The following is a 26,049-nucleotide window of genomic DNA, read 5'->3' as shown; positions in this document are numbered from 1 at the left end:
GCTTGGATTAGCAGCGAAACGTCTTCAAGCCTATCTACACAGTCCAGACGCCTTGCTTTGACTCTTTGAGTCACTTGTTGGACGTTTTCTCAGTTTATCTTTATTGAGTCAGAATATGATATATTATGTTGCTATTGTTGACACCACTATGATGTATCTTGTTGGTTTTCCTCGCCCTGGATGCTCCTACTGTGAAATGAGTTTTGTTAATTTAATGTGCTTCAAACAGAAGTTTTCGAAAGAGAGCTGAAGCAGAAACGGATGAGAGCAAAAATCCACCAGCTGTCATAAACCATTTGGTTTCCTGTCAATAACTGATTCAGCATGACGCCATTTGTTAGCACGTAAGGGAAAGAGCACATGGGTCTGCTTCCTTTTTGTTTCTTTACACTCATTTCCTAGCGGTGAATTATCCACAGCCTCCTGTCTGCCTGCTCTCTCCTTTCCTCTTTTCCTATAAATCCTAAGGAGGTAAAAGCCTGTGCCTGAGAGTGTGTGTGTGTGAGCTGTAAGAAGACTATTACATTCCTGATAGAAGCTCCTCCTCCAAATTTTATGTTAAACATCTTTCAAATTAATGAAAGCATTATTTTTTGTTTGGGAAAGACAAAGAGTGCTTGTGCATGTGCTTTCAGCTCATTCATGTCAGTATCCAGTGTCCCCAGGTCAGATTAGATGTGTATAGTGGGTCTTTTCTCTCAGGTAACAATGTCTTCTTGATAGGGCAACTGTAAGTCACCGAAGTCAGGGAAGGTTACATTCTGTACATAAAGTACACAGGCCAATGCAACCAGGATTAATGGGAAAATTAAGTTAATTAAGTAAATTAAATTAAGCTAAACAGACAGTACCTTTATGGCAGATAAGTCTAGTTGGGCATTCAAACATTTCCAGCAGACTACTTCCAAACTATTTCAAGTCAAGTCACATTCACTTTTTAGATTTTGGCCATTTTAACCAATGCTACATCTTTTCACCAGAAGAAGGATTTTAGTCGTCAGACATCTGCATCTCAAGTTATCAAAGAAACAAGCTCAGCTTACGTTAGCTGTAATTTGGCTTGTAGCCTCCAGCAAACTGCATCAGAGAGACGCTGATTTTTAACGTGAAACTGCTTCATTTGGTGCGTCTACCAGTTTTTAATCAGTGTTTTTACTGCTTCGAGCTTCAAGATCACACAATACCTGCTGTTATCTGCATGTATGTTTCTGTTATTAGGCAGCTGCATTTGCGCTCATTGATAGAGTTAAATTTAGCTGCCTGACAAGAGAAAGAGAAATAACAATTAATTAATTCCTAAATTAAACATATTTGCTGTATGACTACACTAGAAAAGTTCAGTCTCCTCTATCCACATTGTCCTTTTTTGTCCACCTTTATTAGCGTTTTTTTAAGTCAGAGAGAACTGTTTCTAATTTTATCTCCACTTTTCACTTCTTACTTCTGTGGAGTTAGCCAACATTCACAGGAAGTACTGTGGGTTTTTCACAGCTCTTAACACCAAGGTGTGGCTAGGTTCTTTTAATAACTCACCAACACCAACAAACCCTTCTGTTTTAGTGGCTAAATGTCTACACAATGTTATACAAATGTCAATGTCATACATTAAACTGGGTGAAGGCAGGTAACAGATCAGTCATGATGTTTTGGTATGAATGATTTCAATATTGCTACCAGCTGTATCTCCACCCCACGGCCTAACCAAAACCTTTTCCATGAGCCTCTATTTATGACTTAAGCAGAGAGGATGTGGGCAGGATTGCAGCTTCATCACAAAGTTTCCATAACAGCACACTCTCCACTTGCTCTGTGAACCTTCAGAAAGCACTAGCCTGCCAGGGAAGGAGATATTTACCCTCAGAGGTAGGGAGTATGGGTTATTCATGAGATAGATATTCAAAATGTGAACAAATATTCAGTGAAGAAGAGACTGGATATACACATCACATCCATCCTCTCCACAAGGGAAGGACTTCTGTTAATATACCTGTTAATTTTCCTGGGGACAGCGTAAACTGAAAGGTGCCAACACACCAAACCACAGTCTGACTCTGTCTGTGTTGTGCAGACAGCAGGAAGCCATCAAAGGCTTTTTTACTGAATGACTCAAGTACTAAACTGACCCCATGCCAGCATGTCAATGCTTCTTACTTCTTTGCTTCTTTTTACAATTCAGTGATTTCAGTTAATGGCAGAGATCAAAACAACACGACCACACTCGCAAGTCGCAACAGGAAGAAAATAATGGTAAAATTAGTTCTAACTGTAGAGGGCTAAAAAAAAGCTATGTCATCCATCAGAACATTAGACCAATGTATCAAAACTATTATGGACTCCTTATTCAGATTTCAAAGTTGTTCATGGGATTAACAAATAATGCTGCTCTCTAAAATGAAGACCATAAAATGGAAAAGAAATGGTCACTGAAAGACTGTTTGACAGTCTGAATGTCTTGAATTTCTTTTAGTGGTCACCAGCTTTTGAGTCATAATCACCAGTGTATTTCATTTTGACACAGCGCTAAGGATTATTAAGCTTCTTACTGAGGTCAAAGGAAAGAGAAATGATTCTCGAAGTGTCACAGAACATTAAGATTTACGGTTTTGTCATGCTCATTGTGCCATAGCAGTATTCTTTAGAGAAATCAGCGGAATAGGTTCTCTAATAGTTTGTCTTTTTACTGACATACTCTTGAGTGTACTCTTCTGCTGGATGACAAGGCCACAGCACTAACATAATGAATCTGACCAACGTTCTGAGCTCAAATGTCTCATTGGCATATGGCTGGCATCATAACCAAGCTCCTCAAAAAACTGGGAACCATTCAACCCTTCATGATTGGGACATTTCCAGCCTGGAAGACAGCAGTCTCATCAAGACCCACATCATGAGATGAAAGTGAGCCTTACAAATCCATATGGCAGCAGCGGTGAGAAGTTAGCAAACTGTGTTAAGAGATGACTGGGTTCACTTCATGCAGGGAAAAGTTCCCCATAGTAGTCAAGTCAATTAATCCATTAATTACACATTAGTTCGTCAAAGTGAGGAAAGAAGAGCTCCATAAACCTCAAGAAAGTTTTATGGGTTGGACATATGAAAGTTTTACTTGCTGCTGCCAACTGTCTCCATAATTACTGAAGCTCTAATTTACAGTTCACACAAGGCCATGCATCAGCCTCACATGGCAATCCAATAATAGGCATGAAAACTAGACAGTATATTTTTATTTGACTGATAATAATGAGAGAGACAGAGACAGCTGTAGGGCATATGTTTCTTCTCAAGACCAGAACAGTGTATAGTATCAGTATACATTGTGACAGGTACTCAAGCCACAGTAGCCAATTTAGTATGACTTTTTAAGGTAGCTTAACACATGTGCATTAATATGGAGATGAAATAATATCAAGAGCGACTACCTTCTCAGCCCTTTACAGCTACAGAATGCCTACATGCAATCCCTTGTTCCTGCTTACACGGGTCTTCTAGCTGTGACCAACTCAACCAGAGTTACTATCTTGCCTTTGCCCCCCATACCTAAATACGTTTTAGGTGAATGGTAATTCAAAAGGAAAATGAGACAAAGATTGGAGGAGAGTTTGAAACAGTAAGCTTAATTCAGTGTAGCAGTAATATGTTTTCTACCCCACTTTCCTCTCTGTTAACCATCTATTGACCCCTTAGCTTTCTCTTGTGACTGTGACCTAGACTATCATGCTACAGTTCATTCAATCCACAAAGAAGACAGAGAGAAAGAAAAAAATCTTACATATATTAGAAAAAAACAACTCCTAAGTTCTACAAATCCACACGTATGTATCTGCACCGGCTATATCCAAGTTGTAGCACTGAGTGAAGACAATTTTAAATGTAAATGCCTCTAAGTGTAAAGGAAGCTACAGTTACACTCATTAAAAGCAATAACGCAGTGTTGTCCTTTTGTCAAATGGGGGCGCAGTCCATTTCATTCATAAAGGGTTAGCTCAGTGTATGTAACTGTGCACCGTATAGCTTAGCAGGCCTGTGTCTTGCTTTAAAACTAGAAAAAAAAAACTACCACACATGCCAGTGAACACAGCCAAGTATGCGAACCCGTCCCCCTGTTCTGGGTTGAAGAGGTTCTTCTGCTCCCCGCCAGCTGTTGTTTGTCTTTACAAAGAAAACTTAACATTCATCTTTTTTTCCACTAGCCTGCGTATGAAAGTATGTCTGTTAGTTCTTGTTCTGACAACAAATATATTTTAGGGCTTACCATGTTAGGAGGGCGAAACTTAAAAACCACCAAGCATCCAGCGGCGGTGACTTTTTCACTGACCACCACAGCCGACTTTATGTTTCAGAGTAGTTCATTCCCCTTACGACAGAGCTCTGGTAGGAGTGCTGCTGGCGCGACAATATTTTGTTTTGACGGTAGATAAAGCTATAGGATGCTTTTTCAGACTGTGTGGGTATGTTCCATTGATTTGGGACCGTTCTCTACACAGAAACCACTCCTTGCTGCTTTGTCCAGCAGTGATGTCATACCGAGGGTGGAAAGAATCTCCCGAGTCCCGACCCCGAGGTTAACCATTTGTGTACACACCGTTTTATGCCTTACCACATAGTGTACACTGCGCAAGTTTAGATTCTCTTTCATTGTGTGTGGGTACCCGAATTAACTTTTTATACACAGCATTGGCTTATCATATGGTTCTTAAACGTGTCACTTGAGCCTATTCGGTTGACATGAAACAGACAAATGTAGCTGTATAATACCCTATAGCTCCAATATTTTTACATAAGAGTAATTACGTGGAATAATGCAGCTTTGTGATTCCACTTTGGACAGCTTGTTGTTGCGTGAAAGAGAAGAGAGAGATTTTAGGATTGACAATGGTTAAAATTGCAGTGAGGGACACAGAGAGGTAAATGATCCTTTGTTTGTACCAGGGGAAGTAAACGTAACATAGACCACGTGACTAAAACCAGGAAGTCAGTTGAGTGTCAACATCAAAATGGTGAGTGTGCACTATTTCTTTTTTTTTTTTTTTTACAAAGAGTACAGTTGTCGTGGCGTTTCTGTCTGACTTGTCTTTAGAAGTAATTAAGGGATTGTTGTAAACCAGCAATGTACGAATAATTCACATTTAATTTAGTAAATGTGAATGCTTTTTTAAACAAACGATAAGCAGCTAGGCGGGGTTGAGCAGATTCGCTAAGGTAACAGGAGAATAAAACTCGAAAAATTAATATGACGGTAATATTGCATTTCATCCCGACTCCATCCTCCGAAAAAATCCCTGTGTTATTTGTCTACCGTTTATCATTTTCTTTAGTTCATGGCACGTGTCGTCATTATTTTCTCTGATCTATCTTGAAATGACAGCAAAACATTAGTGAAATCATACGTAATTCAACTTAAATCTAACGTTAAGAACCTCAGGTTCATGCTACAAATTTAACGAATGTAACTTGTGTCACTGTCCATGCCATCATGTCAAGACTGTGTTTTTGTACGTGTAAAAGGTAGAGATGGCTTCTTCAGACTGGCAGCTGTCTTTGAAGCTGGTGGATCAGCCCAAGTCCATCTTCCGCTTCCCGGAGATGATGCCAGGGGATGTTCCTCCGGGAGGATACAGGATCGCTACTTTAAAACAACTTGTTGCAGCACAGCTTCAGGATTCAATCCCAGACCCCGAACTTATAGGTCAGTTACACCATTGGCATTTAAACACAATAAACTCGCTGTAAATTAAATGCTTCTATTTGTGTGACCAACTGACAAGAAAATCTCACTGTTCTGTTATGTAATCTGATTAGGAAGTTCTTAGGTAAACAAAGGGTGTGTGTTGCTCTGTTGTTTGTGTATATGACTGTTATTTGTCCTTCAGATGTTTTGTCTCCTTTCATAATTTTTATCAGAGCTGGTCCACTGTGGGCGGAAACTTAAGGATGACCTAACGCTGGATGCCTGTGGGATTCAGTCAGGATCCACAATACACATCCTCAAAAAGACTTGGCCAGAGCCAGAGAGCAGTTCAGGTCTCTGTGTTTTTCATTAAAGTGTTGGAATTGGGTTTAAGCTGTACTGTAAGTGAAAGTATGAATCTGAATGCGTGTGTTTTTTCTTCTTTAGAGCCTGTTAACAGAGCTACTGCAGCCAGGGAGTTCAGGGTGTTTCATGCTGCTCTTCACTCGCTCAACTCTACCTACAGAGACTCAGTGAGTACAGTATACAGGACAGGACAGTATACACAGGTGCTTTGGTACTGTGTAGTGCTGCTGAATATCATTTCAGTCAGTGTCAAGAAGTATTATGTTTGGTCATCCATCCATCACGCATGTGATTTTTCTCTGTGCATGTCTTTGGTACAGTCTATCTAAGATTATTCTGACCATGCCTGGCTTCATAATGAAATGTGTCTTTACTGACCTCTTGTGATCAGATTTTACTTCTAATTTGATTATTCTAATTAAAGGAAAACAGGGACCGCTTCATACAAATTTGCGCATTTGCACTAGGGTCATAAGGCTAGATAAGGGGGTTGGTCAGACCTTTTAAATCACAGCCCAGCACTTAAACAATGTTTTAACCATCTTCAACAGACTTCAGCATCTACAGTGGGTTCTGATCCGTTACTATTTTATTATGTTGTTGATGGTTTAAACACGTTTTGAGAACTATAATTTAATTTTAAATGTTTTGTCAAGCTGTCTCATTTGTAAATGCTCATCACTCTTTCTGAAAAGCTGGTACATCTATCCCCAAAGGTTCTGCAAACAACACCATGACAAATTCTCTGCCTTTTCCCCACACTTAGGTATATAAAATGCTGACAAATAAAGAGTCTCTGGATCAGATCATCGTGGCTACACCAGGGCTCAGGTCAGACCCAGTTGCCCTTGGTAAGACCTGCTAATAAATAATGTTATGCCATCCAATATAACCATGCAAATATGCAAATAGTAACATTTCCCCTAACGCCCTTTTTCCTGTCCAGGGGTGCTCCAGGACAAAGATCTCTTCGTGCAGTTCACAGACCCTAACATGCTGGATATGTGAGTGTGGCTTTTCTTTGTTACTGGCTCTGATATGACACATATTAAGTGAGGGTAGTACAGACACACAAGTTGAGGGTGATTTAAATTCACATCTGTACTCTTCTGGTCTCTTTCCCAGATTGATCGGTTCACACCCAGCCCTCGTCAATGCCATAATCCTGGTCCTGCACTCCGTGGCAGGCAGCATGCCTACGCAGTCCAGTGCCAACTCTTCTCGCAATGTCTCTGCCAGTTCCTATAGTGATATGCCAGGTGAGCAAGAAAGACGGTACAGTAAAAATGGGCAGAATTTACAGCAAGCAAGAAAGAATTGCTAATAATTGTAAAGAACAGCTGGTGACAAGCTGCAGATATTGAAACAGCTCAGCTGAGGCTGACTGTGGTTTAATAATTTGATAAAAATGAAAGTAGTTTTCACAAGACAAACTTCCATGTATGTTGTTGTTCTTGCCTTTGTTTTATCATTGTGTTTTGATCCATTGTCCTCCATCAGTTTTTGTGTATGTTTTTTTCATTATATATAAACAGAAGTATTTTTATCTGGCAGGAGGCTTCATGTTTGAGGGCATGTCTGACGATGAGGAGGATTTCCAGTCCGTGAGTCACTCTGCTTGATACCCAACATCAGATGTAGTGTACGGGAAAATCGATAATGCTATGGGGCCTTAATGTATTTCTGTGTAACAGGGGAGCCCAGCTGGTCCATCCAACAGAGCAGGAGGCTCAGCAGGAATGCGTCCAGTGTCTCTGAGCCACAGTGGAGCGACGGGCCCTCGACCAATTACGCAAAGCGAGCTTGCAACGGCTTTGGCCCTTGCCAGCACTCCTGACAGCAGTGCAGTCACTCCGACAACTTCAAGCCAGGTGAGATTTATCTACATCTGGAAAGAGATAAACAGACAAACTGATGTAGAATTTGAATTAAAAGCATAAGATTTGCTACAAAGCTTGGCTACAATACTGTAGATGAATACATTTCCTTCATCCTGTCTTTGATTTAGGCGGACCCCTCCACTAGTGTAGCCCCAATGCCAGCAGGGACCCCAGTCAGCAATGATCTTTTCAGCCAAGCTCTGCAGCAAGCTCTGCAAGCGTCCAACATGTCTGCTCTACAGGTGCGGTTATTAATTCACAGACAAAATCCCACATATTCGCTCTGTACATGCGTGACACGGCGGTGCAGTGGTTAGCACTGTCATTTCATAGCAAGAGGGTTCGGGGTCGAGTCCAGGTTTGGGCCCTTCTGTTTGCATGTTCTCCCTGTATGGGTGCAGAGAAGTAATTTCCTATCTTGCAATTAATAAAGTAACTTAAATTAAAATTAAATTAAATTAAAATTAGGTTAATTGGCTACTCTATTTTACCCCTAGGAGTGGGTGTGTGGGTCAGGCGGGTATAGAAAATGGATGGATGGTCTGTTCATCTTGAATCTTTTGTGGTATCAGAGTAAGGTGTACACTGCAGTTGTAAAGCTGTTTGTGCAGAGCTAAAATGAGGCGGGAGTGAAAATGAAGTCTTGGTTTGGTCTTTGGATAAAAGAGTTGCTCAGTGAATGTGTTTTTGTTTTTGCAGGGCCGCTGGCAGTCCCAGATGCAGCAGCTCAGGGACATGGGGATCCAGGATGAGGAGCTGATGCTGAGGGCGCTGCAGGCCACAGATGGTGACATCCAGGCTGCCCTGGAGCTCATATTTGCTGGAGGCCCAGGACTGTGAGCCCAGACTCCATGGACACAGGCTTTTATAGAGGAGAGAGCAGGAATAAGCTTGTCATGCTGCCCAGAAATAATAAATTATGGCTTTAGACATACTGTACATAGATGTTTTTAAAAACCGTTTTTCTCCATTTGCATATAGTACCATTTCAACTGAGCTCTACAAAGGTGATGACAGCTTTTTCTTATTGATGTGACTTGACTTAAATAAATGTGATCATGCTTACCTCATCAGCTCCTGAGCCAGTCTTCCTGTTATTTAATAGGTGACATTGACCCCAAATGTAATGCATTTGTCTAGTCTTTCTCAAGTCTCTGTTCTCTCTCTATGACTCTGCTGAAATGCTGATGGTGTGTAGCTATAAGGTCACCGTGATCCTGCTCAGATTTCATTTGCCATGTTTGTTTGCTTCTTAATTGTATAAGCATATTTAATCTTTAGTATTAGGTCACTTTACTAAACTGTGTTCTGAAAACCACTCTTAAATTCCGTTGTCTGCTCAGCCTGTGTAATTCCCCTATTTGCACACTAGATGGCAATGCAGTAGTTTATTTCTATCCAGCCACGATTGATTGTCAACCTAGCAGACATACTGATTGTTATTCTTTCTCTAAAATCATGTTCTTGATCTGCCCTCTGTTGAGCACTTTTTGAGAAATGGTTGTTTTCTTTGTAGTTGTGGGCTTTCATATTTTAAAGGAGGCAATATGCTTAGACAGCCCACGACATTGCAAAAAAAAAGGAAGTTGCACAGATAAGGTGATAGCTTTATTAACATCCACGGAGATGTTGCTGTGCTTGTCAGAGCATTGTTACTATTAGCTGAGCCCACCCCCACCCCCACCCCAGCCTTATTACAGAGGGCTTCATTTGCTTTGTCTCGTTGTCTCCCATCAGGGTATTTTAGGGGAGGACATATTGCATGCCCCCCTCTGCTGCCTACTGTTCTCCATCTACAGTAATTGCCCTGCTTAGTTTTATTACTGCATCTGTGAATGTGACAGCTCAATCAGTCGATTGCCCTTTCATAAGCACAGCACCCAAACAGCGCTTTGTGTCCGTCTGTCCCCATTACCATTTTATATGCATGCACACCTGCGGGCAATTTCCACCTCCAACTGCCTCCAAGGGTATTTTAAAAATAAAGCATTTCCACTGAGCTGAAGGAAATGGTGTCATAGTTCCAGCAAAACAATAGCGGATGGAAGTGTCTTTCTAGGAAATTAAAGAAAAAGATAGTTGCTCTGGCTCAGATGAAATAGTGGAATTTTAAATCAGGTAGGAATAATGCAGCATATTTTGGATTTTTATTTAGTTTTTATGTACTTCTGCTGCTAATAAACTGCGAGGCCAGATGTATGTGCTACAGCAGACATACACGTCTGTTTACTGATTTTATGCATCCATCCCAAGCCTCCTACCTGCAGCTTTCTTGATCTTTTCAACAGTTTACCATGGAAAATTATCTGAAGTTGTCATGGAAACACTCAATGACGCGTGACCATGTAGTATGGTATAGAGAAGATGTTATTACGCCATATTTAGGCCTCTTTTGTTGTCAGCTGTGAGTAGTGTTGACTATGTAATCTGTGAGGATCCTACCTCATATTAAATTCACTATATCCACCCTTATGTCAAAAGAGAACTGAAATGACAGTATAAGCTGAAATGTGTTGTTTGCACCTGTAAACAGCTTCATCACCTCCACAACACTGTTATACCCGGCTATAAACCCGAGCATATTTACTCCACTGAAATGATAAGGATAAAGATGGTGTGACATCATAGCATTAAGTCCAACACCAAAGGGAGAGAAAGAGGTGAATCTCAAGGCCTTTTCTTTCTCTTTTTAAAGCAGAGTCACCTGTACCTGCTGGTGACACTCACCATCACAAGTGGACCACCAATTTTGAAGATTTCAGAGGGAGCAGAAATTATAGCAAGCAAACTGTTATACCTCTCTCTCTGTCTCCGTCTGTTCTGCCTTAAATCAATATGGTCGTTGTTCACAAGGCTTTGCCACAGCTACCCCATCACAGGGTGCCAACTACAAACTTCAGCCCAGGGTCTAAGAGGTTTTTGAATAGCTGTGAAAAGTCATATTATTCTTCAAGAGTTTGTCAGACATCCTCTCTGTGTTGTCTTTTAATTTCCACTTGTTACCACAGTGACACGGGGTGGCAGATGTGTATCTGTGAAAAAGCACTTCTGAGCGGGGACACGAAATGGCTTCAAGAACGGGAAAGATGCCCTGCTAATGAATCAAGCCTGGGGCTCTGAAGCTGGCACAAATCTGCCCAATTACTCCCACAGTGACCTGGGATTCAGGTAATGAGCACAGCTTTTTGCCAGGTCATTATAGGCAATGTGTTAGGCCAATAGAAATCATCAATGCCAGACCTTTTGAAACGGCATAAAAGCCCCTTTAATCAAGCCCTCACAGACAAGTAGAACAATACCAACACTATTCTCTCCAGATGAAATCCTCCGAGGTGCCACAGGAGGAGGATAGGATAGAGTTCGTATAATACCCTCCATCCGCTTTTGTCTTACTGAAAGGAGGCAACCCACGTGTTATTAACATAAGGTCTGTTACCTGAGATTGCTTTCTGCCTGGCGTGACTGAGCGGAATATGAAATGAGGTTCTGATGGACACAAGGCCATTTTATCCCCTCGTGGCCCATTCATTGCTTTCAAGCCATGCTTTTATTCTTCCCTTCTTCTTTTTCCAGCACTCTTTTTGTCCACAAAAGCTTCTTTGATGCATTTCATCCCAGGTGCTTTAACCCTTGATGGAGCTTCTCTGGAGGAGAACAGAGCTGCAGCACAGGGAGAGGCAAAGATCGTGCAAAAACCATGGAGAGTTAGAATGAAAACTTAAAATAGCAGCTTCACTCCTTGTTTTGTCTGAAGTTGTGAATTTGATTGAGTTGGGTGAAAAAAAAACCTTCTAAATCTAAAGTGATATTTGAAATGCAAATCTTTAAAAGGAATGCCGTGTATAAACATGTCTGCAGCCAGTGCCGTTATATAACAATGTTGTACTATTTCCCTTTCCTCATTTTCGTTTCTTTTCTTTTATTTTTTTGGCAGAATAATGTTTATTGTTTCCTCCTGGATGCATGCCATAGGCTTTCTGGCTGCAACAATTCTGCAAGACATTTTAAGGTAAGGGATTAGGGATTTCAACAGTACTGACCGCAGTTTCATTTACATGCAGCAGTGGCACCACAGGGGGGGTGAGATAGCTAGTTTAGTACTGTAGTGATACGTCTGGGTGAGAAGCGTCCATGATCGCATGAAAAAAACTGGTTTTATACTATACAAAATACTAGAGAAGCACAATAAAAAATAAATATAACCAATTCCAATTATTTTTGTTCTTGCTGTAGAAAAGCATCCATATGATGGATTTACTGGTATTCGTCTATGCCTATACAGTGATGTCATTCAGAACTAATTATGCTGAACTAGAACTCAGTTGGTACCCTTCCAGTTATCGTTGCAGTGTGTAGGATTTAATGGCATCGAGAGATGAATACACTTACCCTCAGCGCAAGTATGTTGATCTGTGATCTCCAAAAAGCTAATGGCTCTCTCTAGAGGCTTTGGCTTGTCCGTTGTGAGCTACTACAATGTGGCAGACTGCGGAGGAGGAACTGCTCTCTCTGTGGATATAAAAAGCTCATTCTAAGGTCATGAAAACAGCAATTCTAAGTTTTGTCTGATTGTACACCAATAAAAACATTATCATGAATGTTATATTCCATTTGTGCCAATAGATCCTTCTTTAGTCTTTCTCCTTTGCACTTCTTTATTATCAATACAGGGCCGAGGTGTGATTACTGGACGCAGGGAATCTAACTGTAGGAAAGGTGGACTAGTAATCTTCAGGCAGATGTACATAAAACAGATGCTACTGGGATTAAAAGCAGAGAGGAAAAAAAACAGGAGTGTGCAACAAAGTGGATCAATAGAGGACAACAAGTGCTGGAGTACGGGCTTGATAATAGCTCCAGCATTCTGTCCTTGGCTCAAACAATGGTCGCTCTTCACTATTTATCGAAGGGCTTCACCATGGTAACTGGCGATGGTGAATATGCAGGAAGGAGTGTTTCTCTTGCTAAATAATTATGTGACTTATTGTGGTCTGTCTGCATAAAACAGAAACATTAAATCACACATAAACTCATAAACCCAATTTTATTTATTTTGAACCTATGTCCCCATACAATACATTCAGTATATACATTTGGCCATGAGGGACTGTACAGAGATATGTTGTAGTAGTGCATACATACGTGGCACAAAAATGTACACAAGGAAACTCATACGTGTCACTTTACCACAGTAAAGTGAGACACAAGATACACACGGGGCAAGTCAATGGCTGATGGTTGCTTACACCAGTACTCACGCACACACACCCACACAAACACTGTTTCATGCATGCACATTTGTGTGTACACACATGCGCGCTTTAAGACACTTCAGAGGGAGGAGAAGGGCTCTTTCAGGTTCTCATAATAGAAATATACGAAAGTGGAGAGTGTGTCTGCTGATTGCAGCAAATCCTACACCCCGTCAGAACACACTCTCCTCTGTCTCCCCCTCAATCCCTTTCCTCCTCCCTTCATTCCCTTTCTCCAAAGCTAAGGCCTCTCTCAAGGCAGTGCGGCCACGCAGGCTCTTTCCTGTAGTACAGTAATACTCATCAGCAGCAGTAACTAAATAAATAGCCTGTACTGTCAACATTTGATCTCTTAAACAGGGAACATTCGGAGCATAAAGAACACATCACACATATACTCTATTTCATTTGCATTTCTCCTTAAGTTATCTTCTTTCAAAGAAATACATAGGTCCACTTCAACAACATACTATTCTTTAATATGGCTGCAGAGGTTGCCTGATGACGTGAAAAGACACCCCTCACACTTATCTGATGACGCCAACATTGGTCTGTTCACTTACTGCACCAACGAAATAAACATCTGCATACATCCCACTATCTGCAAACTATTTTTACTAATCAGGTCATTCTGTTGATTATGTCTCTTCCTGCTGGACAGTTTGTACCATCACATTTGTCATAAACATTTGGAAGAGGCACACAATCATTTCCCTTTCCATGACTGCAGTTCATATTTGCATAGCACACACAGCAGAAATATAGTCAAAGACAAAATGCGTTTGACTTTGTATGTACAGTGGTCATGCTTGCTAAATTCCTAGTGTCAGTCATTTTCAGCTCAGACTTTTTCCATTTTCACTTGGATTGGCTCTTTAAACCACAGAGTTTTGCAACTCATAAGAGCGAGGCAGTTTGATCATACAAGTATTAGGCAGGTTCGTTAGTGCCAGTTCATGGTGTGGATACTATTGGCAAATCAGCTCCTTTTTGCTGTAACTGGTCAGCAATTTTATATGCTGTGAGCTGTAATCTCATTGGGTCTGTTTGGATAAAATGCAGAGAGCAGGTTAAAAGACAGGCGAGTCATTCCTATGAGTTACTGAAATCAGCTGTGGTCAAATGAGTGAATACAAGAAGAAATGAAAATTAGTGAGTCAGTGGGCCAAATTCTAGTTTCTTGAGTTCAGGGGAGAGAACACAGGAGCTGACCAAAGAGGTTCAAGCAAGGGCTGTCACCAGTTTGTAGCAGCATGGGTAAAAACACAGGGGAACTCAGAGAGTCTGTGCACACATACGCATACTCACCCACAGTCACACATGTATGCACATCTGGTAGTAAAGGGGTAGATGATAGAGAGATTTGAATGCAAAGTGGATGCAAGACAGGTTTAAGCGTTTATCACGTTCAAGCAGGCTGCGCTGTGATTAGTCAGCAGTGTTGGGGGGGGGGGATAATGAGATCGTGTCTCACGTGAGGTCTGACGGGAGTTGGTCAGAAGACGCCGTGACTCGTGTCCCAGAGTCAGGCCACCGAGGCAAATGTGCATTTAACAGGACTTGATACAACAAAAACAGCACCACAGTCAAAGAGGCTGGAGTAGTCCCAAAGAACACGATCACATCGGCACAGAACAATGAGGGTGAGGGGGGCTGATGGGCCACCACAAAGGATTGACACATCAGTAATAATTACCCCAGAATAAATTACAGTCACAGAACAATCGTTAAAAGCAGAATTGGAAATCAGCTGATCTAGAGGACTGATCTGATCCATGCATTATAAGGCATTAACCAAACATTTCTAACTGACATCACACAGTATCACGTTGTGACTATACATACAATTGCTGATCTGGAAAAGCTGCTTGTGTTTTCATAAAAAAATCTTGGATTAACTGTTTTCAAAAAAACCATATTCCTAAAACCGATGATGCAATTTTAAGGGAATCGGAATGTCGAAGGGAGGGCAGATCAATGTCTGCAATCCCATTGTACCTATTGATCTGCAGATGGGCGAATGAAATTGATTTTCTGAGGTAGACAATGCAGGCATATTTCATTCTCCTGATGCAAAGCCATTCCAAGCAGGGGTAGTGGGGCTAATTTGGTCCATTTGGACAGGCTCTGGTCTCCAGCCTCAGCCAATTGTACTGTGTCGGATGGGCTGACCCATCCATCATGCTTTCCTACCTGTCTCACCACCATGGTACTTACACTGTCACTGGTGTGATACACCCACTCAGTGATGGATAGCAGACAGCATACACTATGACAAGATAGAGAGATCAGTCTGCACTGTTCACAGGCCTGTTATTTCCACACAGCTGGGGACACACCGTTCATACAAGGCCAGTTTATTCAATAACCCGGCCACTGTATGGGGCCCATGTGGACAATATCCCTCAACATGCCTCATAAATGTCGCTTCCCTTACACGGCTCATACAATCTTCAAGTCCCCTCACAAAACAATTACAGCATCAACAGAGCCTAACCAAATGAGCAAAACATTTTCGTGATGTGCACTCTTAGGGGAAAGGTATAACATTATACGAAAAGAGGTACAACCGAGTGACAAATGTTACAATGTTGTACCTTTATTTTTCTTTGAGTGTTAAGTGCTAAGGGAAATCAGATCAAGAATCAGTGAAATGATGCTCATCAGATAGTCAGTCTGCAATGTAGCGAAATGGGCGTCTGTCATAAATAAAATAAAATAAAATAATGAAGACTTCTGCAGCACTGAGTCTGTAAGTATAAGATAGTATGCAGTGGGCCTTGAAAAACAGGTCTGTAATCAGTTGGCCAGTGAGGTGAGTCAGGATCAGCAGTTTTGGGATGCCACTGTACGTCTTCCTGTGAGCCTACTGGATTCTGTCCGGAAGGACAGGTATCGTGGTGCCACAGGGTGGCGCAGTGAGTACTGCAGGGGCCAACGTCTGCAGGTGACCCAGAGCACTATAGTGTCCTGATGGCTACAGGGTAGAGCAGGGACATATGCTCGGCACCTTTGATGGGAAGCTTGCGGCTGGAGTAGAAATGGATGATCTCAGGCACGCTGTCAAAAGGGCAGCTGTTCTGGCCCAGGATGTACTTGTTCTCCTTCGTCCGTGACAGTTTCATGTGCATGAAGCCCTGGCTGCTCCTGAGGACAGAAGAAGACAAAAGAGAGTGATAGAAAACACCCTTTTAGCTCCATAAAAAACAAGACCATAAGTTTTCAACTTAAATCAATTTTTCCAAAGAGAGAACTTCCATCTTCCATGGAATAAAATGGTGTAGCTAGAGCTACACCAATGGCTCTCAGGTGAATGGTGAATAGATCATGGATGTGTTTAGGCAGCTGAATGTGGTGCCGCAACTCAGCCTTGCTGCTAATTAGCCCCAGTGGCCACTCTCAGAACTGCAATGAAAGAAATTCCTTGTGACCCAAAAAGGATTTCCCTCATGAAACATTATAAAAGAGACTGTAAAGTTTCTGTAGAAATTTTAACAGGACACAGTGAATGGCAATGAATATAAATATCAATTACTCTTTGTATAAGAATTTTTTAAAGTACAAGAGTTTTATATTTGTAAAACTTTCCCAGAGCCCAAAAAATCTACTTTTACATACATAAAGTTTATGTGCCAGACAGGATTGTGTGGGCGGGCCAGTGGTAGAAACACTGCTTGATATGTGCAGTTTGCAACAACTAGAAAGCAAACCAATAAACTAGGAAACTATTTTTCCTGTGCAATTTTAATGCAAATTAACAAAGGCCATCGCTGGGTTACGTAGTTCTTACTATCCATCCTTTGTTGGCGTGCTAACAAGCTCTCAATGACAACGCAAAGATGCTGATGGTGTAGCAGGTATAATGTTTACCATGTCACTGTATTAGTTTAGCAGGTTAGCATGCTAACATTTAACAATTAGCACTAAATACAAAGCAAAACTGAGGGGACTATCAGTTTTGCAGGTGTCCATAAACTAACTAACTAATTAAACAAAAATTTTGACTAGACGGTGATTGAAGAAAATTCAAGGGACAAAAGGACACACTATATGCTAACCATGAATGTCTATACCAAATGTCATGACAATCCATCCAATAGTTGTTGAGACGTGTCAGTGGAGACCAAAGTGGTGGACCAACTGACTGTCACTGTTGTGCCTGGAGCCATGTCACTAGCATGGCTGAAAAATAATTTAAATTGAAAAGTGTGTCAGAAGCCTGAATTTGTGGGAGACTCGTGAATCACCCTAATTGACAGCCCCTCTCTCGTTTACTCCCACAGTAGTTTCTCCCTACAGTATGTGACAATGCTGTGAAAGCCGGATTACCTCTGATAACTTTGGAGGTGTCTTGGGAGGAGACTAAAAGGCAGGTTGCTTAAGGTGCCGAGTTTCACATGCAGAGCATAAGGATGAAGCTAATGAACCCCCAGGATAAATCACTTAAGCTACAGCAATAAATGCACAGCAAATTAAAAGCTCCCCGTGAGCTCTGAGGAGCCTTCGATCAATACATTTTACAGCTTGCCAGTAATCTTGTGCTTTAAAATAGAAGATTACTTTTTTGGAGTTAAGAGATGCAACAGTAAGCTTTAGTAAGGAACTGATACAAAACTAATGGTCCCTACAGCTGGCTGTAAATATACCATTCTGATAATTTGTCTTTATGAAAATACATTAGCATAATAGCTTTTAAAATCATCAGCAAATGCTTCTAGCAACTCAAATAGCACGCACTTCCTTGCTGCAAGTGGACATTATGGCCTGTCATCAACATAATGTGAACCAATTCTTTGCAGCTCACTAACCTCCCATCTAGTCTACACTATAACATATCTAATCATATTTCCCTAATCTTGAATGTGAAATGAAAAAGACATAGCAAGGAGAAGAAGAATAATAACTTAAGTCTTCAATTACACTGCAAGAAAAAGAAATGCAGGGATTACCATTTCTCACTAACCCTTTCTGTAAGCAGCAGCCCAACGCATCAGGTCTGTAGGAGAGCTGCAGACTCATAGACTCATGCTAGTGTTCTCTGCACTATGCATCCTGTTTGTGTCAAAGACGATATGAAACAGGATTCTCATGAGGATAAGAGTGTACACAGTGTGAAGTAGAAGAGATATTCATTAATTAACAAAACAGAGACCTAAGCACACATTTCTGCTTAGAAATAGTGTAAACAGGGCAGTCAAGAGTGCTGATGAGGTTTACAACATTGCTCCTATTTTCCAAGTGCATTTGTTTCTATAACAGACAAATAAAGCAACTAAAATGACACTGAATATATAGCCACTGTAAATATATGCACAAATATGTGGATGTGCCCATTATCTGTGATGAACAGGAGCAAGAACTGGCCTTCAGGCACCTTAAACGTAAAGCAAGTCCATTCTTTACTTATCTGGTAATTGCATGTAAAGCCTGAGGATGTGTTCTCTCCCTGACGCACCAGTTTCTCCTGGCACACAGATAACACTCAAGTAAAAAACAAAAAAAAAAAAAAAAAAAGCGAAGAATATGCAGAGTTCAATTTAGGGACATCCATCAAGAACAAGAAAAGATTTCAACCGATAGATGGTTATTCCTTCATGTGAGATTATGTTAAAAGATATATTGTTCCAATCCTTTTTTAATATTAATGTGACGATGACTGCTATTACAGAAAATCAGATAAAGCAATCTATGAAGTTTTGGAATCCTACATACCGTGCATAGCAGATGATGGAGAGCATAATGTTTCATAGATGAGCTGAGGTAGAAAGCTGCAGCCTTGCTGAGTTATAAAAGTGATGTAAACACAACTATCAGACTTGTCCATTATTGTGCCTCTGGCCTTGATATCTAGGCATGTCATTAACAGGTTCATCATGATTTGAGGAGGGCAGGACAAATTTCCCTTGCCACAGGTCTCTACAATTCTACCAACTCGCAAGTGGGGCCAGGAGAGCTCATTTAAAAAAAAAAAAATCCTCCCTGCAAAGTGCTTTTGATGAGTCTTCACGCAGAGCGCTGTGAGACAGGCGTTAGGTTACACAGAGCCACACTTAAAAAGGCAAACACATCAATAGCATCATTTTTAGATTCCCAGCTGATTTTCCAGCCGGTGTTCAGGGCTGCTTATCACGTTACAGTCCTGCAGAGACACAAACCAGGACAACAGAGCAAAATACACCGGGGCTGCTGATAAAAATGAATGCAGGGATATTTTTGAGGAGACAGGCTTTTGTGGCGTTATCATATCCCTGTGTTTGTGGGCTTCTATTGTCTAATCAGGATTAATCTCACTGGGGAGGTCTCCTGTCCTGTTTATTGAGGTTTATGACTTTGATTTGAACCCTGTGGTCCTCAGAGCAAGAACAGCCTGACAGCAAGCACTGCTTATCTCCACCTTCAACATATTGGATTGCTCCATGAATGATGCTCTCGGTGTTATGAATCTATGGCATCAGAGACGGCAAAGTCATTTGCCAAAAAACAATGATCCTTGGCAGAAGTGATGACCTTTTTAAAGCATTACTCGGCATCAGATAACATATTCGTTCCCATTAATTCATATGAGCACTAAATGAATGAGTCTGCCTAAACTGAACCCCACCATTCTGTAACCGACAGTCTGTGTTAAAAGGATGCAGTTAGTGGTGTGAAGCAGCCTAAGAAGTTTGAGAAACAAAATCTCTCAACTATATTCAATCTCACTGATGGGACACTGAACACTGAAAAAGCCTCAGCTGGCTAAATAAGCTGCAAAAAATATTATTCTTGTGTTCTCAACAGTGATTTGTCTTGTCTGTGCCACTTAAAGGATATCAGATCATTTCTGTCTACACCAAAAAGCATGGCATGTCTTTGGAATTAAATTACCAGTGTTTGATTGTTCTGTCAACTGACTGATATTTATTATCTATTTAGTTTCCTCCCCAGTGTTCTGGCATCAACCAGATTCTGTTTGGGTAGATTTTCTTTTTTTTCACTCACATTTTCTCTGCTCAGCCAGGGGAAACATGCTGTGCAGGGTTCTCTCGTGAGGTGAGAAACGGGATGACTCTGTGCACTGAGAGACTGGTGAAGGATATTTTTTTAAACACCTATAAGGGTTTCTCTCCACAGAGAGGGAAAAAAAAGAGAGAAAATGAGGGGTAGGGGTTGAAGAGCAGCTGAAAAGAAAAAAAGAGGTGAGGAGGGCAAAACAGGCAGAAAACGCTTTCCTTCAGGCCAGAGGACTCTTGGGGCTGGAGGTGTCAGCAACGTCTGTCTCTATCAATAATGCAATACACATACATGCCACCTCATGGCCTTATACATTTTTCAGAAACCTCAGACATGAAGGATCTTCACCTTGGGTTTCCACTCATTTTCAGTGGCAGCAGGGGAGATGGGCTCGTGTCAGCAGGCTGAACTCAGAGTTAACCCTGTCTTCAGCATGGTGGCACGTGTCTTTCCCACGAAATGCTCTGCTCACTCTTTTCTAGGCTTGATCTGATTGATGCCAAAGGCCCAAGAGCCAAACTTCTGTGACAGGAGTTGATTCACACAAATATAGACGTAACTGACTACACACGGAGAAACACAAGGCTTCAAGAAACAATCTCTATGTTAATGTTTTTGCCCATTTTCTCATTCTGCAGGTGCCACCCCTGCCAGCTATTCAGCTAGCAAACTGTGAACAGTTTGATTACAATACAGCACAATTTGCCACTCCAACGAAAGGGGAAAAAATCGAGCCAGCTTAAACTAATGTACAGGAATTAAGTCCATTAACTTGATGCTGCCTTTATCGCTCCTTACAATATGGCCTGATATTTTAATTTATACAAGCCGTGAGCTATTTTAAAATTAAAATTAGATTTGGCCCACTGACTTTATTACAAAGCAGGTCCAACTGTGTCACAATCACCATATGGGAATACAAGAAACAGTGTGTGCCAGAGTTGCTCAGTAGGGTGATGGGAGAATTACTACTGTGAAAACTAATAATCTCACCCAGTCAAAAGTGCTTAATGACTTCGGAGGTAAATCATGATATCAGTTCTCTGTAAAATTATCTCCCAAATGCCAACATTTCTGTGCAAATGGGGAATATGTGACTGTGCTCACATCACTCATCACAGAGTTTCACAAGTGTTTTCCATTGAGACGAGCATGATCCAGTTATCAAACCCTTACTCTCTGGATGTGGAAGGAGTGCAAGAGGATACGCACTTGGAGTTTACTGAAATACAACGTGATGATACTCTCCGAAGTCTCCACGAGCCCCTCCAGATGATCCGCCATGCAAAAGGGATTTTCATTTTATTTGCCTCTACATGTATAGATGAGCAAGCATCTTTTTTTCTTATGACAAGTGACAACAACAGACTGAGATCCAACATGACCAACATCCCCTCTGTGACACACACACCAACTACACCCCTCTACACACACCCACACACGCATGTCTGCACCTGGTGTGAAAAGTTTGACTTAGTGGCTCCTTTCTTTCTCACTTTGCCTGTTGCCCTCATCATCGCCAACCCTAAGAACTGTGAGAGCTGCCCAGGGCATGAGCAAAGTGTCTGCTTTAGGTCACCTGGGAACCCTGAATCTCGTTCTGCTCAGGGCACTAAAAGGCTTGAGGCCGCCCCCACAGTCAGCCACTTTACAAAAGAGGGAAGACCTCTGCTGTCATACTGATTGAACAACTTTGCTATGCCAATGATAACACAATCTTTTCAGCCTAATTTCTCTTCTTCTCTCTGGGTGTCATCCAATGCCTTTGTGAAAACAGTAGCCTATAGGTCAGAGGAGCAGCCATGTGAGTAAGTAAGATGGTCTGAATCACTCAGCATAAATAATGTGGGCAATAAACTAGCGCAAGCAAGCCTTCCCTCTACCTTACCAACTGAGCTGCCCGTTAGTAAAATGCTTTACCATCTGTACTCACCAGCTTTTCACCACTGAAATCAAGTGAAACTTTCATTTAGATGATACCTTGATACCTTCATCTTTTTATTGAGTTGAATCAGTAAAAATAAAATAATGAAAAAAAAAAATAATTCAGCCTCATAAGTTTCATTTCCAACCCCTCCTGGCCTCCCTCCTCAAAATTCGACTGATTTAGCCATTTCATCTGGGGAGGTAAAACCTCTCATTTTTATCATAATAGAAAGATGGATGGATTAATTCTCTCTTGCCTCTCAAAAAATATCATTTTTTAGTCCAAAATGGAATTAGTGCTTAATAAAGGTGTATTCATCAAATTTCCTCCTGCTATTATATCTCCACTCCATGTATTCAACACCATTCTACAGCAAAGACCTTTTGTTCTTTCCACAGTGGAGATATGGGTCTGGTCCACTGAGGTGTTGCTTTCTTGGCTCTTACATATCTATTTTATAATTAACATTTAACTCTGAATGGTTACAGCAGTGATTCCCAACCTCTGGGTGGACGGCGTGCGGTCGCGGGCGGAGCGGCCAACTGATTCAAACATTTTTGCCCGACAGCACACTGCGCGGTCTTTCTAAAGTTAGAGATGTGCCACAGCTCAAAGAAGGTTGGGAAACACCGGGTTACAGGATGGTTACACTAGCTGGTGGTTATTAATCATATGTTGTTAATATGCTCATGCTATTCCATATATCCTGGCCTTAGTTTGCACTTAACAGTTATTGATCATGCATCTTATTTTTGAATGCTAAATAATGCATTCCTTCTCACTGTTATCTAAAGTGATAGTATTGCAATTACATCAATTGTAGCCCCAAGGAGAATTTATTTGGCCTGAAAATCTTTCTTGGCAACTTTGTTTTACAGATAAATAAAAATCAGTCTCTTAGGCTACTTTAAAAAACTCAAATAGTAATACTGTCATTTAGCCTCTTTGCTTTGTAGTCAATGAGAATGCCAGTGCAGTAGGTCAAAAGGCCAGCAGTTAGTAAGTCAGGCTTTTTGTCTGTCAGTAAGACAGATAAAGAAGCAGCCACGTAAGAATAAGAAGATGATCAGTCGCCGAGACGGGAAGTTAGACAGGCAGTCAGCTATGGGAGCATGAAGAGAACTGAAGCAGTGGAAGGCATTATGTTTCCCTGCCAAGAGATATAAGCCTCCAGCAAGATGAGCTCTGCCATAATAAGGATAATCAATGTCTCTTAGCATATTATAGTTTCCTCTGAAGGTCAGCACAGAGTTGTAGAGATTTTTCAAAATGTCATGTGCTGTAAGTCGCCCTGAGACGTAAAATGGACAGTAAAGACCATTTATCAGCAAAAGTTTTAAAACTTTATACTTCAAAGATGATGGCTCAAGTTAGATTGCAAAATTTGACTTTGGGCTACATCTTTCAGGTTGTGACTTACAACGTTGCTATGGCACCTAGTAAAATCATTAAACCAAACTCGCCAAAGGCAAACATTCACGTCAAAAGAATGGGATGTGACTGCACAGGGTAAAGTACCAAATGTCAGACAAGACAAGACCAATCAGAGTGGCTCCTTTGAATCTTTTGCTGGACATGCAGGGATCAGGGGTCGCTGATGAAGGGTACCATTAACTAAGTGGCAGGCACATCAGTAAATCAAGCAAGCCGACAGTGTCAGAGGGGTTACCTGGGGGAGGTGGAGGACAAGGGACAGGCAGGATGTAGGTGGGAGACAGAGGTCTGAAAGGTGAAAATTGTTACCATATTGAAAAGGAAGAATCAGCAGACCAGGGGTGTGAGAGGATCTTTGTATGCAAGATTTGTGCACTCTGTATACTCTACCAGTAAGCATGTGGAGCTGCTAAACTTTGTATTTACTTGTCTCTTGACTGTGGTGTGTGTGTGTGTGTGTGTGTGTGTGTGTGTGTGTGTGTGTGTGTGTGTGTACAAAGGGAAGGAATGCCTATTGCAAATAATCCAAATAATCCTCGACACCTGTTCTCTGTACAAATCACAGGGAAAAAAAATACTGACTTGATTTTCTTTCTTTCTGTTACCTAACCACGCCAAACCATACTGACAATTTGCAATTACTCTTTCACCCAGCTGTCATGTGCACTTGGGTATCTTATAATACTGTCTGTGGCTTGTTCTTCAGGAAAAGAGAGTGTTATCCTTACTTGAGGGAGAGGGAGTAGTCGTTCTTGCTGGTCTCACTGTTTCTCACCAGGTAGCTGGCCTCCTTACACAGCCTGAGCAGAGACTCTGCATCCGTCCGACTGATCGCTCCATGGTACCAGCTGCAGCCAACGACAGGAAGTAAGGACGGGGAAAAAAGAGGAACAGATATGGTCAGACCCATGCAACTCATGCACAACAAAATTGACGTATTTGAAATAACAATCAGTCATAATAAAGCAACAACAACATCCCACTCACAACTGGCTCTCCAGGGGCATGGAGGGGTCAATGCGCTCCCCTAGAGAGGAGCTGCAGTGGTCCAGTGAAGTCATTTTGGTGTTGACCAGACAGCCACTGGAGTGTCGCTGCAGCGGCCGGGTTTTCCCCTCCTTGGTAGGCGACATTCGAGACTTTTCAACACCATCAAACTGGACTGTGAGAAAGAAAAAGCAACAGTTGAAACATTTTATTCTGGAATATGATGGATATTTTACTGATAACAATGCAATATCGTTTTGTAAAGTATGCATATTTAAGGTAGACTTCAGCTTAAGGACCCTTGGAAAAGCTAGTGTGCTTAACAGGAAGTAGACATTTGAAAAAGTTCTAGGGTACATTGCTGTTAAATGTATCCACTAAACTAGAACAGAGCAAAGAGGGGTGTGTGCGATAACAGATATCCAACTTGTGCTTTTACACACACACTGACACAGAGTGATTCTTTGTGTAACTCATCCAACAAAGGGACATGTATTCACAGAGGAGGAGGCATAAATCAATCCTTCCACACTGTGTACACATTCCAGTGAGAAAATACACACACATAAACTTTCATCAAACCACTCCAACATTCACGCTTGTAAGTCATATGTACAAACACACACACACTCGTACATGAACACACACACACACACACACACGCATGTTAAACATTAAACTGGCTTTTCAAAATTCTCACGGTCAACTGTGGCCATGATAAGCTGTCTTGGCAGCCTCACAGGGAAGTGTTTGATGGTGTGTGTGGGAGTACTGGAGGTGACCTGTGCTCATGACATGACTGGCAGAGGTCACTGGGTGAATCACAGCCAATCAGCACACAGAAAAACATTTGCCGTTATTTACAAAAGCAAACACGAGGAGAAGATAGTGTATGCGAGGACAAATGAAAGTGAATTCTCTCTTCTGTCAGAGGGCTTTGGAAGCAAACATTGGACAGTGGAGGTGGGAGTACCAGTGAAGTCATCCCTCTGTGTGTGTGTGTCTGTACATGTGTGTTTTAACTATTTTTCCTCTGTCATCCATCACTATAATTGATGTCACAGCACAGTCAGTTTTGGAAAGACCCATTCAGAGCCACTGACACACTTCACGAGCAATAAGAGCAACACCTACATGACAAGCTTTGACTGAAGATCACTGGCTGCTTTAAGATTTAAGATCAACACATCATAGGTGAGCCTTTGATGGAAGGAGTTAATGTAGTATGAAGCTCACAGCCACTGGATAAACTAATGGCCAGTTTCGCGTCTAGTGTAGTGTTTAATTACCCAGGCTGCATGGTAGGCACTTGTACAGACAGACAGGCACTGTGATCTTCACAGGGAGTCAGTGGAGATGGGTCTACATCTGTCTAGACTCTGCATTCCAGTCAGAGGGTTGCATTACAGTTTACAGTTGGTGAGCTCGCCAAGTGTTTCTGCACCAGACTAAGTAGAACGGCTGACAGTATCAATCAATCAATTTAGGCTACATGAGACAACACCATGTCAACAAATCTCACTGCGCTTGTGGACCCCTCTA

At 41.5% G+C, this 26,049-nt stretch overlaps 3 protein-coding genes across 9 annotated transcripts in view; 1 reads left to right on the top strand and 2 right to left on the bottom strand.

Annotated features, from left to right (window-relative positions):
- The window catches only part of cd276 (CD276 molecule), a 61,708-nt gene extending 57,179 nt beyond the window's left edge, over positions 1 to 4,529 (bottom strand). Inside the window, exon 1 of the mRNA XM_046375595.1 lies at positions 4,253 to 4,529. The gene's annotated coding sequence lies outside the window, so the exon portion shown is untranslated. The remainder of the gene's footprint in view (positions 1 to 4,252) is intronic.
- Positions 4,530 to 4,929: 400 nt separating this feature from the next.
- ubl7b (ubiquitin-like 7b (bone marrow stromal cell-derived)) lies at positions 4,930 to 8,987 on the top strand. Of its 4 annotated transcripts, none has more exons than XM_046375462.1 (11): positions 4,930 to 4,997; positions 5,510 to 5,686; positions 5,902 to 6,021; positions 6,116 to 6,201; positions 6,801 to 6,885; positions 6,981 to 7,038; positions 7,160 to 7,293; positions 7,589 to 7,638; positions 7,729 to 7,905; positions 8,043 to 8,156; positions 8,614 to 8,987. In XM_046375462.1, the coding sequence occupies exons 2-11, from the start codon at positions 5,512 to 5,514 to the stop codon at positions 8,752 to 8,754; spliced, it is 1,140 nt and encodes a 379-aa protein (XP_046231418.1). In that variant the 5' UTR covers positions 4,930 to 4,997; positions 5,510 to 5,511; the 3' UTR covers positions 8,755 to 8,987. The 4 variants fall into 4 exon arrangements, with proteins under 4 accessions (XP_046231418.1, XP_046231257.1, XP_046231340.1 ...); XM_046375301.1 differs by having other exon boundaries at positions 5,506 to 5,686; XM_046375384.1 differs by lacking the exon at positions 4,930 to 4,997 and adding an exon at positions 5,045 to 5,199 and having other exon boundaries at positions 5,506 to 5,686.
- A 3,952-nt stretch (positions 8,988 to 12,939) lies between these two features.
- Positions 12,940 to 26,049, bottom strand: part of zgc:158464 (uncharacterized protein LOC791139 homolog) — a 93,776-nt gene continuing 80,666 nt past the window's right edge. For all 4 annotated transcript variants that reach the window (XM_046374837.1, XM_046374914.1, XM_046375000.1 and 1 more), the window contains 3 exons: positions 24,508 to 24,682; positions 24,249 to 24,368; positions 12,940 to 16,313 (listed from right to left, as the gene is read on the bottom strand). In XM_046374837.1, the coding sequence (XP_046230793.1) occupies positions 16,127 to 16,313; positions 24,249 to 24,368; positions 24,508 to 24,682 (482 nt within the window). In that variant the 3' untranslated portion in view covers positions 12,940 to 16,126. The remainder of the gene's footprint in view (positions 16,314 to 24,248; positions 24,369 to 24,507; positions 24,683 to 26,049) is intronic.

The sequence above is a fragment of the Scatophagus argus genome, chromosome 1 (genome assembly GCF_020382885.2).
Source record: "Scatophagus argus isolate fScaArg1 chromosome 1, fScaArg1.pri, whole genome shotgun sequence".
Lineage (NCBI taxonomy): Eukaryota > Metazoa > Chordata > Actinopteri > Scatophagidae > Scatophagus > Scatophagus argus.
Note: the sequence above shows the minus strand (reverse complement) of the source record. Positions and strands in the feature narration are given on the sequence as shown.

What these genes read in the sequence shown, in the direction of transcription:
- ubl7b (XM_046375214.1), top strand. An exon ending in CCCAGACCCCGAACTTATAG is followed by an intron (nt 5,687 to 5,901) that starts GTCAGTTACACC and finishes AATTTTTATCAG; the next exon opens with AGCTGGTCCACTGTGGGCGG. An exon ending in GTCAGACCCAGTTGCCCTTG is followed by an intron (nt 6,886 to 6,980) that starts GTAAGACCTGCT and finishes TTTCCTGTCCAG; the next exon opens with GGGTGCTCCAGGACAAAGAT.